Raw genomic sequence first — 16556 nt, 5'->3', positions numbered from 1 at the left:
AAACCTTCAAACTGCAGACATACAGAGATACAGCGCTGTCTCCTCCTAAGTGAAATAATTTGCACAGCCTCCCCCTCGTTCTCTTTGCAGGGCACATAAATAGGTTCTATACAGAGAGTCTCTTGAAAGAGTTTGCTTGAGGCAACCCGTAGATGAGGTATCAAGTCAAAGAAAAAAATAATCAGAAAGCCTATAACATATTGCAAGCCTGTTGCCTGAAGGCACTTAAATATAGGCAAAAAAATACATGACATATTTACACTCAGTCTCTTTGGGAAAGGGAGATACACTGGTATTTTATGAGATGTTAAAGGGATCTTTCAAAAATGCAGCTGAGCAAGAGTTAGAAATGACAAGTACCATTTTTTCTCTCCCTCTCAATTATAGCTAGTCTATATAGGTATTAAATAAAATCCGCTGCCTCATTCTCCTTTCATGCCACTTTTATTCCAGAGAAATCACTTTGATGGAGTAACTCTTTACTCACAGAACAGACGATGAGGAGACAACCAGCTACAGCATCATCACTATCACTCCAAGGTAGTGTCACCTTCCAAGTAGCACATAGCTTCAAGAGAAAATCAAAGGCATCACATATATTGTCTGGCACCCTACTCTTCAAAAAGCTAAATCAACCTTTCTCACTGCTTAGTTAAGGTCTGAAAATAACAGAATAAAAAATACTGCTTTCACAATACGAATTAAAATGGGCAGCCTTTTGCAAGTATCACTTCTTGCTCAGAGGGTGAAAAAAAGGAACTTAGGGAGAGACTTCTTACCCCTTCTTTCCCTGAATCAGTTCAGGCAAGCGAGCAGCGCAGGCTAGCTGGCACGCACCATCCCTCCCGTCAGCAGGCAGCACTGACAAGTACTCAGTCCTGCTACGAGTTACCTTCCCCTGAAGTACTGGGGAGGTTGCTGGCATCGGACATACGAAATACCAGCAGTTTTTCAAATGAAAGCTTTACGCAGACTGTGAAAGCCCCACTAAGCACAATGGAATATTTACCTGACTACAAGCTGGGATGTTTGGACCTGGGGTGCTTTGGATCAGACCCACTGCTGCCTAACCTTGCTTTTTACAAACTAGTAAAATGTGGTGGGATTTTTTTCCCCATTTTGATAAAGTTTGAGTTCCTAAAGGTAACCTACCCACATCTGCCTCTGACCTTCCAACTTCCAAAGCCAAGCCCAGTCTGTTACCTGAGGGAAGAGCTTAGTTTATTGGGGAGAGTTGTACTTTTTAACACTATTCTATGATCACGCCTCTGCTTGCTGACATGCAGCCAGCAGGTCAGCCTGCAGCTCTCACCCCTTGGACAGTGTGGGAAGAGGCTGGCAACGAGGACCACCTCTATAGTAACTGCAGGACTGCGTGTTTAACTATGAAATCCTTACAAGCCTTTATCTCACCATGCAAATCAGATAGCTTTAAAATCAGCAAAGTCATATTCACAAGGATCCAGTTGCATGTGTTACTGGCAGGGTTGACATTTCAAACCAGAGTCTTCAAGCTGGCCATTGTCCATTCAGCTGAAACAAATTATCTTCTGTCAAGGTGGCTGACCAGGTTTTAGCCAAACACACAAGTTCGCACCTTTTAATTCTTAATCACAGTACAGCTGAGTGGTTTGGTCCTACCAGAACACCAGACACTATTTCCAACAGTACCTGAGCTAACACCGAGAGGAGACCAGCAGTCATAGCTCCTTACTCTGTTAGTTTTTCATCAGAGATGCAAAGCCTTTCACTGGATCCTCACCCTTACCTAGCAGTGCAAGCCACCTTCAAACGAGATGGAAATCGTCACCCTAAATTCAGTAAGATTTCAGCAAGTCCTTTGCCTCAGAGGTTTTTTTTACTATTAATAAGTGGGACACAAAATGGGCCAATCTGCCCAACACGCACTGTAAGTCTGGGGGTAGCAAAATAGGAAATGTAACATCTTTTTGTAAGTGAGAGACTAGCACATATGACCATCAGCGTGATGACTGTAACACTGAACACCTCCTGCTACAGAAGCAGAGCTGGGAGGAAATGCACAAGATGGCTTTGTAGGACAGCAGCATAAGGGGGCACATTTCCAGGTCACGGTGTGTGGTTCAGCCTCTTGACTTCCATTAGTGTTAATGGGAAAAACACAGCTATGTCCCTACCCTCAGGATGCAGCCCAAGAGGATATTTCTGCCTGTAAACACTGCGATTTAGTACATAGCACTGCACCCAGTATTCCCACCTCTGCCTTCATTTCATCAGCACAGCCACTGCCATGTGCCAGCTTTGCAGCAAGACAAGATTTATGGAAGCTTTATTTTTGCACTCATTTTCCCCAGGTTGAAACAGAGGCAAAACCACAGCTTTTAGGTGAAAGGGCTGAGTAAATTTACAGGAAAGTGCTAAAGAAAGAAAGAAAGAAAAAAGCACCTGACACGGTAGGAAAGAGCTTGGGGGGAGGGCTGGAATAGGCGACATTTTTCACCTCTTCATATACCAGCATGCAGGAAAGTACGTCAATCCAAAGTCTTATACTTTGTAAACCAGTATTAAAGAAATTTACGTCCTCATTAATGTGCTTTACACTTATTATGCCACATTGCTCCTTCCACTTGCTCCCCAGTCACAGGGAGCCATGTTGTGATGTTCCCCTTCAGCTGCCATCAGGTTTTGTTCTGCTGAAACTAATGTATTGTCACTTGCAGTACTTGTACGGTGGAGCAAAGTACCAGGCTCTGGCTATGAAAATAAAAGAAAACTAGAAGAAAGGCCAAACACAAGCCAAGGAAATTGTTGCATTTCTTTAGAACTGTGCTATAGTACAGATAAAAACTTTTTAAAAGAGGTTCAAGGATGGATTTACTGCAGTAGCCTGGAGAGCAGCTGCATCTTCCCTTTCCTTCCTAGCAACTCCTCTCGTAGGTGCCCTCACTCCTATTGCACAGGAAGGCTCTACAAGCCCCCCCCGCCCCCCCCCCCCCCCCCCCCCCCCCCCCCCCCCCATCCCCATCCCCATCCCCAATCCCAACCCCAACCCCATCCTCTTCCCCATCCCAGCTCTGGCTGTCCCTCAGCTGCAGCACTGAAGTCCTGGCGGGGAAACTCCCGCAGTCTGCCTCAGGCTCAGCCTCATCTGATCAGACATTTCTTCCTACTCCATGGAATGGACTGCCAGCCCAGATGACAAAAAAAGTAACCAGCAAACATTGCCTCTCTGCTGGCTTTTTGTGGCCTTGGTGTTGGGCTCCTTCCAGAAAGCGAAGACAGAACTGTCTCTAACCAGGGAACTGGCAGGCAAAGGATCTGCCGTCATTCAGAGCCGTATCAAATATAGGTTTTGTTGTACATTATAACTGTGCCGTGACTGGAGATGGCAGCCAGCTCGTAGAACCGCTGGGCTATATGTGTATTGTGCCCCAACTCACCTTGTGGGAAGCTCAGTAGAGTTTATCCAGATGCTGTGCAGGCCAGAGCTAGCTTCCACTTTCCCTCCATACTCTCCAGAGGATCTGGTACTGGCCGAGCAAGCAGACTCCCATCTCCAGTGCAGCCTGGGGTTCCTTCCCCTGGGCCCTCCCCGCGTGGGAGCCCGCAGACTCATGAGCGGAGAACGGGGCACTGCAGAGTGCCTGCTGCTTCACACATCACTTTCCTCCCTGGCAGAGGGAACGTACCGGAGACACTGCAGTTCCACGAGCCTCCATCTCCAGTTTTAGTACCTCACAGCGACTGCGTTACATGCAGCTGGGTTTCAGAAGAAACCAGCAGATAAAGCCGCGGGGGTGCAGGAGCTGCCTGTACCCAACTCCTAAGGTAACCCAAATTTTTTTAAGACCAGAATTAGCACCAACTCTCAGTGAGAGCAGCAGTGTCTATGGTCAGGCAAGGGACCAACTAATGACCAAATGAGGTCAATTCTTTTTGATGGCAGCCTGCAAAGAACTCCAGAGAACTTTAAAGTACTGCCAGTACTGGCAGAGCTTATAACAGATGCATTGCAAAATAATCAGAGGTTTTGTTGGTAATTAGAAGGGAAAACACAGTCTGCATGTATGGATGTTTCTGGAAATGAAAAACAGAATGCTTCATACCCTGCTCTTGTGGTAATTTTTTTTTGTGGTCTGTTAAAAGCTTTAAGAGCAGCTGCTGTACAGTCACTAGAACTGGCTAACAGCACAAGACTGGGTGAGGAACTGGAATAAATTAGCGAATGCTAAAATAAATAAATAATGGTATATAGTAAATTAGACACTCCTCAAAAAAAAAAAAAAGGCTAAAAAAAAGAAGATGGATCTTTCTTAAATTGTTTTGCATTTGACCAGTACTATTTCCGTGGCTTTGGAGAGTGGTTTTTGTTGGAGCAGATGTAAAGCCCTTTCACTCTAAACTACATTCACGCATGGGACTGAACTTTCTCTTTCCCATCCTGCTTTTCTCTGGTTTTACCCCAGTTCTGAGCAAACAGAAGCACAAAACTAACAGCTGCAACATCTCTCATCAGTTCTCTGGTGACACGACTTGCAAGGCAATGGAGAGCTGGTGCAATCCCTGCTACCCTCTGAGATGCAATGTGCCGAGCCAGCACAGCTGCACTGCATCTCCTGAGCGGCACCATCATTTCAATCTTATCAGATTAATGTATTTCTACCTCCAGAGCATTACAGATACCTACAAAAACAGCATAACTAATTAAACCAGCTTAATATAAATCAACATGCACACACGCACACAAATTTCTTTAAACAACGTCAATTTTAAAAATCGGTGCCGGTAAAAATCTCCGTCATTGCTATAAACTCTGGAACTCGACATGGCCTTAAGGTGATCTACAGCAGAGGTATACATCCTAACTACATTTCCTTACCTAAGCAACACTAAATAACAGGGTCTACAGAGAAAGCAGAACTTATTTCAAGTTCACAGTTTACCTTTTCATGGCTTTTTAAAATAACAGAGCAACACGTCTGCGTGTTTCAGACAGGTCCCTCAAACAAAACACGAGGATGGATGTGCTCTCTCTTGTGGGAGAAGCCCTCCTTGCCTGTCCTTTCTCCTCACACCCAGCCCTGTACTGAAACGGTGATCAGACCACCCTGCACAGCCCGCTCTGATTCTTGTCACTGCCAGTTGCACCAACAGCTTCCTCGAGCCAGGCTGCGTCCCAGGAAACTTGTGCCCTTTGAAGGGCTGAAGTGACCTGGTAAAGGATAAAACTGCTGCCACAGGTACCCTGAGCAGGACGTGCGCTGGGTTTCCTTCTGGACCATAGCACGCTGAGACTGGACTGTTCTCCAGTGTGTCACTTCTTTTCTTCCTGCGTTTTCTCAGAGCAACTTTGGGCAATTACTGTTTCATGAAACGATGCTTGCTCAAGCCTGCTTTTATTTGCACGCTATATCTCAGTGCCCTTTTCTCTCTCCTCTTCTGTTCAATCTGCAAAGTGGCTATGAGAAGGATTAATGAAAAGGCATGACAACAGGCCCTTAGAAAGCTGGTGACACCCAGCTCATTTCTGCTGACCTGTGCAGTCCAGGAAAATGCCGTGGCCAGCACCAGGTGAAGATTGAGGCAGTTCCTTGGTGCTCCATCTGCACAGCGAAGTCCAAGCTGGTGCACTGCTGGAAGCAGCAGGATCATATTGTAAAGGGTTTACTTGTCCTGCTGCTAAGAAATACTTGTCCTCTGAGAAAAGTCTATGTGCCCGGCTACCTGCTGTCTGGGTATCAGGATGAGACTATTGCACCTTTTTGGCCCTGACCAAAATGTTCTGGTTTATTGCACTTGGCAAAGCAGTTTTTATTCCAAATGGGACACCCCTCAGCTACAGCAATGGCCCTTGTATTACTCATTCAGCAGCAGTGACTCTCACAATGATTTCTTCAATATCTGCCTGAAGTTGGCTGTAGCTCTCCCAACTGTAACTTCAGTCGGCACAGTATTTTCTAGATTTGATTACTGCAATGCTCTCCATTTTGCTGCAGAACTGCAAATTGTTTGGTGTGTGAGTAAAAGATCCTCTCCTGGAACACAAAGGAGCACAGAGGCATGACAACAGGAGGGGGAACCCCAATAACAGCACCAGGGCAATGGAGCACCCCAACCCAGCTGTTCCCAGGGCCATCATGGGAGCGCTTCATTTCAAAAGCTTTCAAACCAGGTAGTACAACAGAAATTATAAAGAATTTTATTGTGAGAATAATTTCTAATTTTCTATAAGACAACTCACTGTCCCTTTTTCAACAACTATGTTGAAAGTATGGATTGAGATTATGTTTTTCTCAAGTCCTCATCCCTTTGCTATGTGGAAATTCAGCATGTAAGGACACATTTACCACATCACTTAACGGCTAAGCTGAAAATCCATGTATAATTGCTATTCTTCCTCCTACTGTAAGTTATTACAAGTTCTGCTTATTGAAAAGAAAGCTGGAAGTACTCTAATAAGAACATCTATATTTATTTCTGTGATCAAGCATTTATAGTCTGAAAGTACTGAAGATGAGGAACTTTTATCCTATTAGGATAATCACCCATTTCTTTGTAAGGTTTGGTATCCTCTCCCCAGTTGGGTAGCTTAATTGGCAAATTAAGCAGAAGTACATGGCAAATAAATGCTAGGGAAAGACTCCTTTTTTAACAAAGGTGAGAAATGGAGAGTGATGAGGCAAAAGACTTTTCTTACATAGTTAGGGACCTCCAGACAGGATACATAAAAGGGGTGGCTTTCAACTTATTTAATGTTTGGCCCAAATTGATCTTTCATCCAACATACATCTGAGAAATGCATTAAAGTTATTTTTACAATGCTTGCTGGAGTTTTATATTCTGCCCTTTTTCAGCAGCAAAGCAAATGTCAGCTCTGTGAAGCTCTGGAAGCTCATGCTGAATGTCAGAAACACTGAGATCTGTAACTTAGAAGCCTTGAACTTTTAGACCATAGGAGCCTTAATGCCTGGCAACTGCACACTGGGTTATAACTTGGAAAATGTCAGAAAAGGATGAATTGGGATTCCTCATAATGCAGGTAGTGAAGAAGTATGTCCAAAAGTGACATATAAAGCCCCAGGGCAAATAAAGCCATCCACATGCAGTTGTTGCCAGCTGCTTCACAAAGAGATGCTCGTACCTGCTGTAATGGAAGTCAGAGGTCTAGCAATTTGAAATGGCAGCCACAGGCGATGGGAAAAGGAATTTCTTATTTTTTTTTCAAACACCATCTGGAAACTATTGCAAGAAGAGCCACAGTTAATGATGAACCTAGTGATATACCGACTTTATTAACCAAACTACACATGGCACACAAGGGGTTAGCAAGAACTAGTACATTAGAACCAGGTTGAGTCATCACTTACTTTTGCCCACAGAAACAGCAGTTCACCACTGGACACTGCAAGAGAGCGAACATTTGCTTTTTCTTGAAAGGGATGATCAGTCAACTTTGAAATATCAAACAAATTCCTACTTTGTCTCAAATGATAAACTTGTGCTTATCAGAGGGCGAGGAGATTCCCTTATTTAGATATAAAATACAACTTATATATCTCTGTATGTGCCAAAGGTCCAGAGGAAGTTGATCTAGCGTGGAAGTCAGCCCTGCTTGGAGCAGGAGGTTGGATTAGGTGACTTCCAGAGGTCCTTTCTAACCTAAAGCCTTCTGCAGCTCCTGTCTTGTGGAATTCACACAGGCTCCTACCCCACTCCCACCAAATGTAATAGCGAACACCTACTGAATTCCACAGTGCACACTCAAACCCTCAGCGTCTGGTTAACACTCAGCCAGGCAGACTGGCTTTGGCTTCTGAATTCATCGTGCCCCAAATTCCTGCCTCCTGCATCACCTCGGGGTTGCAGTGGGAGGAAGGACTGGGGTTCTAGGTATCAGCAGGCATCAGAGTTCACATAAACAAGGAGAGACTGTACTGACTGTGGAGCTCACTGAAGTGGCATGTTGGAAAGATTAACAGAAGCTGCGGTTCTGCAGGAAATGCTACAAAAGCATGACAGTCTCACCTAGCTCGCTCAGCACTCAATCCAGAAGACAGGTTTCTTATAACTGAGGTAAGGTCAAGTCTTTCCCTCCCATTTGGACCTTAAAATTCCACTTCTTTAATGCAAGTTTCCCCTTCCAAACATTGGCAGGATAGCTTGGGAAAAACTAAGCCTTCCAGGAAAATTACTGACTACCTTCTCTTGTTCTTGAATAGGGCATAAACATGCAACTACATCACCTGGAAACGTGTTTCTCAGATTTAGGGACTTCTGCTTATTTCACTGGAGACATTTAAACCCCTTTAACAGGTAACTGATAGTTTAGTTTGTATGACTACTGAAGGACAGTGGGAGAATAACTGCTTCCATATGACACAGGAATCAGCTTTCCCCAAATATAAAATCATCCTCCTGAGCATTTAAGTTTTCAGTTAAGTTTTTGTTCATTCCTCAGAAGAGACATACATACTCTTTGTTTTCACTCAATGTCACAATCCTAGAGAAAAACTGAAGATATGCTTTTCCTGTGGCTAATACGAACTTCTCACTGTGCAAATACAGCAGAAGAAAAGCAGTAATTTTGCCACATACTGCAAAAGCTCCTAAATTTTAATAAAATAAAATGAAACCTCAACCTCAAATAGTATTACTATTTATTACTCAAATAGTAATAAAATATTTTTTAAAATACTTCAACGTTCTTTGGTTTAGTCCTTTTGCATGTGTGTCCTGGTTGCTCATGCATGATAAATTGAAAGCTGATACTGGCTCCTTTTGGATTCCACCAAGGGAAACTTCCAAAGGTGAGTAGGTAGAACCGACATTTTAAGTTGTCTCAGAGTCAATTTACAGCAGCAATATGAACCTGTGACTGTATCACATATAAAACATGAAAACTGTACTTATACGTACACGGAACTGCCCTGTTTTATCTTGAAAATGGGTATATATCTATGCTGCCAGAAGACCATTACATACACTATTCATGCAGACCAAAATTGTGTACTGGAGCATAAATGTCACAGCTTAACAGCCAGTTGACAAGGAATGGCTAACAATCTTTCCCTTCTTTCATTACGAGCATGCAACCTGCAGTAGTTGTTGTGACATTTTGCCCCTTAAACAAACACTGATTATAGAAAATAAAAGTAAAGCTTGGCAGTTTTTCTTAAAGCTCATGTTCTTACACGAGATAATAGCTGTCCCTTTGCTGGATCCAGTTCAGTCTGCCATTCTGCAAACGGCAGTTTGGGCAATTCTCCCTCACAGCTTGTCTTTCGTGTTGAACCCAACTCTAGTCGGAGGTCAGTGCAGATTATGGGCACTAACAACAAGGTTAACTAACATGGCAAACCAAAACACCTCCCAGCTGAGGAAATCAGTGATCCTGCTGTTCTTGATACGCCGCTATCGGTGTGGTAAGGAACAGGCAAATGAGGGATCTGTGCTTGGAACAGACCATAGTCCTGCAGTCTGGTAACTGAAAGCAAACCCCAACTTTTACGGCAGTGGTGGTACATTCAACAGGACACCCCTTTAGGTGAAAGAGTCACATAGCGAGACTGGTGCACTCTCTATTAATTTTAGACAGTATGTCCTTAAAGCCTATGGCTTTTCTTGTCCCAAGCTGTGAAAAGCTCTGTTGGATTCAGTACAGTGCACAGCAAATGTGAGAGAGCAGAATCAGAACCTCTGTGCAAAGAACTACACAAGCTGAGGTTACAGACACCTCTAACAAGTCTTTCAATCGAAGCGCTAACATATTAAGACTCCACATTCATTTTTCTCTCAGAGCTCCCTAAAACTAATACATTTCTCAGAATTTCTTCTTCCCAGAAACTGTCCACAATCTAAAGGAAAGGGATGAACAATACAATATTTAGAATCTTTTTGTCTGATCTAATAGGAATCTTTGTGCCCAGATTGAAATCTACATTTCACTGTGGATTTACTATTCATGTTTGGTTTTGCAGTTCTCTTTTTTCCCCTACCCAAAATGTAAGCATGATGAAAAAAGTCACCAGATGCTTGGAAATACTCTTTAAAATGTAATCGTTTGGAGTATTTTGGAGAGAAAATTCCTATTCATTAAGATGAATTAACATAATTCATACTGAATTCTTACCATATACAGATCATGCAGGTGCCCACAAAATGACAGAATCACAGAATGGCTTGGGTTGGAAGGGACCACAAAGATCATTTAGTTCCAACCCCCCTGCCATGGGCAGGGACACCCTCCACTAGCCCAGGTTGCCCAAAGCCCCATCCAACCTGGCCTTGAACACTGCCAGGGAGCCAGGGGCAGCCACAGCTTCTCTGGGCAACCTCTGCCAGGGCCTCAGCACCCTCACAGGGAAGGATTTCTGCCTCACATCCCATCTCCATCTCCCCTCCTGCAGCTTCAGGCCATTCCCCTTGGCCTGTCACTCCCTGCCCTTGGCACCAGCCCCTCTCCAGCTTTCCTGGAGCCCCCGCAGGGACTAGAAGGTGCTCTTGGGTCTCCCCGGAGCCTTCTCTTCTCCAGGCTGAACCACCCCAACTCTCTCAGCCTGTCTTCAGAGGAGAAGTGCTCCAGCCCTCAGATCATGATCATCATAATAACTATTAAAACCCTATGATTAAGAAGACAAGTGATAAATTATTGCAGGATCAGAATCTGCAAATAGGCGTGTAGTTACTAAAATATACAATGTTAAGTATGATTTTTACTAAAAGTAACTACATTACCAATAGGACTAATAGTAACGTCCATGTAAGTAAAAATTACTCCTATTTTTCTGCAAGGTAATTCTTACAATCAGAAAAACAGAAGGGCAAATTCATATTTTACCTGCCGAGGGGTCCTCTCTGATTTACTCCTGCACCATTCCCAATCCGTGAGTTCAGGCTTATGGCTTTCTTCATGAGACAACCTCCTTTCTGGTCCCTCAAAGAACGCGGGCTTATCAAAGCCGCCGCGCTCTTGCCCGCGCAGGGCTGCGGGTTGCTCGGGCTGGAGCCGCTCGCTGCTCCGCTCCCGCCCGGCCGCGGGGCCCGCCGGGGCGCCCCGGGAGCTGTCCGCCAGGGCCGTGGTGCTGAACGCCGCCGTCCCGGAGCGGGGGGGATCGCCGCTTCCTCGCCTGGGTTCTTTGGAGTTAGCGCAGTCGTAGCTCACCAGGTTGTGATAGGAGGGAGATTTACCGTCACCGTCGTGGTGGTGGTGGTTTTCATGGGATATTTTGTAGATTCCATAACCTTGCTGGAATGACAGGTTGAATTCGAAACCCCTCCGTTTGGCTAAACAGCAAGGGAAGAAATGTCATGTTAAAAAGAGTCAAAACCAAGATGAAAAATGAGATTAGGTATAGAATGAAAATGACGTTCTAAACCATGGAATAAATTATTTAACTACTGCTAGAAACAGACAATTTTCTATCCATAAAAAGAATGAACTGTTGAGAAGAAAGGCTTCTCAGATAGTATGTTATTATCCTGCCTTCTTAACGAATTCAGAAATTATACATTCCAAACTTAATGGGTTCCCAGAAACTGGTAGATTATATTCCACTTTCAAAAATACACAATATATGATGTTTTATGGGATATGGACAAGAAAAAAATACTTAAATTTTGTAATAATTTTTTTTTTCACAGCCTGTTTCAGCTATATTCCTAAAAAATTGTACAAAATGATAAAACATTTCTGAGAATCTCTAACTAACCTTCAATATCAACAGTCAAGAAAGAAAAACAGAATTCTACAATAAAAAATAAATATTTGAAGTATTTACACAATGAAATTTTTGTTTAGTCTCCATTCTAAATTCAGTGCTCCAACTAATCTTACACAGTAATTGAACAATTAAATAAAAATTCTCAATCATTATTTATACTCTTTCATTCTTCCTCCTTTCCAACACAAATCACCTGAGATTCTTCATCCTCCCCCTTTTCACCTTACATTACATAGTAACTAAAGAAGTGCCTTTAACTAATGAAATCATCTTCCCACCAAACCTGTCATGCTAAACTATAAAATAAAAGGTATGAGGACACATTTGTACAACCTCTATTTCTACTCAACAGTTTGTGTGCTTACTAGATCATATGTAATTCTGGGTGAAATTCTGACCTTAGCAGTCATTGCATTAAAACTTGAGAATAGTCTCTAGTACAAATATCTGAAAATCACAGATATCTTTTAAATAATTTTATAATCACTAGTTTTCCATCTGTTGTACATTTATCTCTCTAAACAGCATTATTAAATACATCTGAAATAAACTGACTTCTTCTGGGAAAGCAGTTCAAACGGCATCAGTTGCAGCACAAGCCATTCTGCACTTGGAGAACCGTGTTCAGAGCACGTGAAAGTCATGAATAAGAACAGCTTTTCTCCAGATGCGGGAGCTTGCTTTCTCCCTGATCATGCAGTGAACGTCAGGAATTCATCTACTGATGTCAGAGGACTTTCACTCCGGAGAATGGGAAACCCAGATCCTCAGAAGTATTTAGCTCAACTTTTGCAAATCTAACTAGATGATCCTTGTAAGTCTCTTCCAAATGAACTATTCTATTCTATTCTATTCTACCTAATTCTAATTCTAATTCTAATTCTAGTTCTAATTTTCTAAAATAAAACTTGCCAGCACTTTCAATTCCCCTTGCAGTAGGCCTCAAGGGACAACTGTATCAAACTCTAGCACTGCAACTCTCACTTCTGAAAGATCAATGCATAAATCTATCATTTCTATATATGAATATAACTGCAGTATTATAAATAGGAAATTGAAATTATTTTTCTGTTATTCTTGATAATAATTATGATTGTAAATAAAAAAATCAGCTATTACTCTATCTTCCCTCCTTGTAGGCTTCCTTACTGATGTTTTTACCAGAACATATTTATTACACATCAACAGAGATCTAACAGATCCAGATGTATTTAATATCCTGTGGCAGCTTTCTATCCTTCAAACTTTCCATAATTGCCTGTGGTTGAACAGCTGAATTTTTTTAAGTTTGTATATTTTCTCGTCCCAGAAAGCAAATATGTATGAAATATACGCATACATTTGTGTGTAATGAATGTAAATTAATCACTAATAAAGATACTGAACTTACATCAGTAGGTATAATAAGCTTCAATAAACCATTTTAATAACAAATACTTCTCTCAGAAGAATACTGGAAACATATTTTCATTTGTAATTCACAATGCAATCCCTCTGTGCACACAGGTGAACATTGGAGATGAGGTATTTCCTGTGTAACTGTGGGCAGGAAATTTATGGGAAAGCATTAGGCGGGCTTTTAGCCACAAACGTGACAACAGTATTCATGTTCGCAGGAGCCTAAATTGTTTTTCACTAGACGTAAGGTCATGGAGTGATAGCTGTATTTGTCTCCTGTTTCTCTGAGTATTACCACAGGATCGTGTTCTTTAGGAAAAGAACAGAAGTCGTGTAACTGCGGGAGTCGGGCTGTGGCAGCCAGCGTGTGCAGGGATTCCTCCAGCTGGTTGCACGTGGAGGCCCAGAGAAAAACAGGGCTTTAGAAGATTCTGTTACCAGCAAAGGTCTGGCATCCTCTGTTACACCAAGGTGATCTTTACAAACTTGAAGGGAAACGTTTTTAGGCAAAAACTGTGTAGGAGTTCCTCAGCTTTCCACAAGCGGCATGAATGCGCCGAGATACGGGCCCATCCTACAAACCACCTTCTTCACCATTTGCTTATTGGTGTCACTGTGATTTCTGGTTAGTAGCAACAGTGCAGGTGTACAAACAATAGCTCTTAGAATTTGCTCACAATTAGCATGGGTTTTTCCCCCCATGACATTAAACATGTCTAGCATGGTCCATGTATTTGATTAGTAAGATTTTGGCAGATGCATTTTCCCAGGGTAGGAGAAGAGAATGAAACTAGGATTCAGAGTCTGTCAGACTCTGCCAGAAGATCTGACAGTGACCTGGGGAAATCAGCCAAGCTCCTGTGCCTCAGTATCCACTGCTTCCATCCAGCTGTCTTGCATGAATGTTGTGAGTCTCATTCATTGTCCTGGATAACGTCTATATAATTCAGGTACATGATTTCAAGGAGTACAAAGTACTGCTACTGACACTAACTTCCTACCCTTTTTACTACAAGATACATTCCAGCTGTGCATCACCCTTCCATACTTACTTTTGAGTTCTTCTGAAGACACTGCATATGAACTCCTCCTGCAATTAATGATGCAGCCACAGGGCAGGTGGATCCAGTGTTCTGACAGGACAAATACTGGGGTGACTGTGGCAGCCAGCAAAGTCAGTAGGAAGCTAAGGGTCTCGAATGAAAGGCTTTGAAAACCAGTGATGTGCTGGACAACCATTTGTATCTGAAAGGCAGAGCATTTTGAAATGTAAATCGCTTCAGGCACATGAGATACTTCCAGGAATAAACAGAACATCTCACTATGAATATGACACAAGCAAAAGACACAGGTTGTCATTAATGTTTGCTGAGCCTAACAATTTTGTTTCTAACAGAGAGTGGAGAAAACACACTGACAGAGGCTTTCCTCCTCATTCTGCATTTCTCAGAAAAACCCTTGCTTAAGCTAAATATAGATGCCTGAGCACTACTAAAACAAGCAACTCACAACCCAAGCAACTTAGAAGAGCCTGCTAGCTCAGTCTTTCCTGCACGGTATTGAGGAACCCCAGCTCCTGGTGGGGAACGGGAGAGAGAACTTGGCACCACACAGGGCTGTGCTGCAGATGCTCTGTAACACTCTCTTTCTGTGGAGAAAAGCTCAGGTGCTGAGTCTATGCGCTTCCTAAGAACAGGATAACACTGCCCCAGACCCATGTTCCCTGTTCTCAAGACTCCTTCCTAACTATACGTGAATGTACCTATTCCCAAATACACTAGTGCATGCACATGGACGGCACTCCCTCCCACCCCACCCCCAACGCCACAGAGATTACAAAGATGCAAGCAAACCTCATTTTTCTAACAAAGTCCTATTTTTTAACTAGTCTGGCAAAGGACGTGGCTCACAGCTGTGAGGAGGGGCAGCAGAGCTAGCTTAGTATAATTCACAGACCCCATAATGCCGAACAAATGCTTGTCAGACAGCTGGCAATACAACAGGGTGGACCTTACTCATCCCTGTATTCAGGTGATACAAATGATGTGATGATAGAGTAACATACTGATGAATCAGGCTCTGCCAAACCTGCCAGTTAAATTCATGTAGTGACACAGACCTGCTTAAAAGGACTTCTGCTGGCACAAACTATACTACATGGAACAATTGCAATGGCTACTGTTCATTTGTTTCAATACATGGCACACCAACTCACATCCCATTTAAATGTACGTAAACATTAGAAAGTAAAGCAATCTGACAATTTACCATCATTGGAAGCCAGAGAATGACTTTTGTCAATGCAAGGATCAGCGAGAATCGTTTCTGGGCGAAGCCCACAGTGAAGCTCCTGCTCTGTATGCTGTTCATGGATCGGGGCTCGAGTGCACTGCTCTCAGCCACATCTTTCCTAAAAACTGCCTCCGAGCTTGGACAGGTGTTTTGGAAATGCTTCAGGGTTTTATCGACAGGGTCCACCGGCGACATAGATGGGGTAGCAGTACTGCAGCCTGCAGGTGTCCCAGGGGTGACGTAGCCTCGAGAGATTTCCTGGTAATCAATGTGCAATAGGTGTTGCCCATCTGAGCACAACAGCTGGTAAGTTAGAGGGACAGACAGCACCGTGAGGAGGCAAAAGCACAGCGAGTAGACAATAAATAAAAACAAGATGTAGGAGCTGGCACAGTCAGTAAAGCAGCCCCAGGAGGTAGGGATGTACTTGCCCCAACCACAGAGAGGCAAAATGCAGATCAGCAAACTGACAATCCAGATGGTAAGAATGGCCCATACCATGCTCACTCGTCGCTTGGAAGTGCTGCAGCTCATTGTCTCAGTTTTGTGGATGGTATAGAAGTTATAAGAAACTATAAGAGACCCTTTCAGGTTGCTAGAAATGCCCTGGAATAAATATATAAGTGCTGAGGTGGTGCACAGAGGCTGGGGGAGGACATCACTTGACCACTGGCTGAGCATGAAAATAATCACTGGCACAATGCTGACCAAATCATCTATTGACAAAGAGGTCACGATCATTGAAATCGTGGTTTTGTTTTGCATTTTCAGCAGGGAAACTAGTGAATAAATGCTGCCCAGAAGTGCTGTGAATGCAATGATAAAAGTCAAGCAGAATAGAAAGACATTCAAAGTTCTCTGCTCGCTAGGGTTATCCATAATGCTATGATTTTCAGCGAAGAAGCTTGTCCCATTGAGTGACAAATTACTAGGCGTTACCGACATCGTCCTTGGCAAATTTCTTTCTTTGCCTTCTCACTGACTCTGCAAGTTTTCACTAGCTGAAATCAGAACTGTTAGCTCCACATCACAAGTTTCTTTGTTTTCCTAGACTCTCTTTTGTGGCATCTGATGAAGAAATAATCAGCACCCTCGATAACCAGGACAACTCATGCTCTCGAAAAATCAGGCAACAACGAAGTATCAAAGGTACTGAAAAAAACGCAA

At 43.1% G+C, this 16556-nt stretch overlaps 1 protein-coding gene across 1 annotated transcript in view; it reads right to left on the bottom strand.

Moving 5' to 3' along the window:
* Positions 1-16340, bottom strand: part of GPR149 (G protein-coupled receptor 149) — a 28242-nt gene extending 11902 nt beyond the window's left edge. The window contains exons 1-3 of the mRNA XM_054835581.1: positions 15366-16340; positions 14150-14342; positions 10817-11262 (exon numbers count right to left, since the gene is read on the bottom strand). Coding sequence (XP_054691556.1) covers positions 10817-11262; positions 14150-14342; positions 15366-16334 — 1608 coding nt within the window. The 5' untranslated portion in view covers positions 16335-16340. The remainder of the gene's footprint in view (positions 1-10816; positions 11263-14149; positions 14343-15365) is intronic.
* Positions 16341-16556: the final 216 nt, after the last annotated feature.

Source organism: Grus americana, chromosome 9 (genome assembly GCF_028858705.1).
Source record: "Grus americana isolate bGruAme1 chromosome 9, bGruAme1.mat, whole genome shotgun sequence".
NCBI lineage: Eukaryota > Metazoa > Chordata > Aves > Gruiformes > Gruidae > Grus > Grus americana.
The sequence above is the reverse complement of the archived record's forward strand: the minus strand, read 5'-3'. Positions and strand labels throughout refer to the sequence as shown.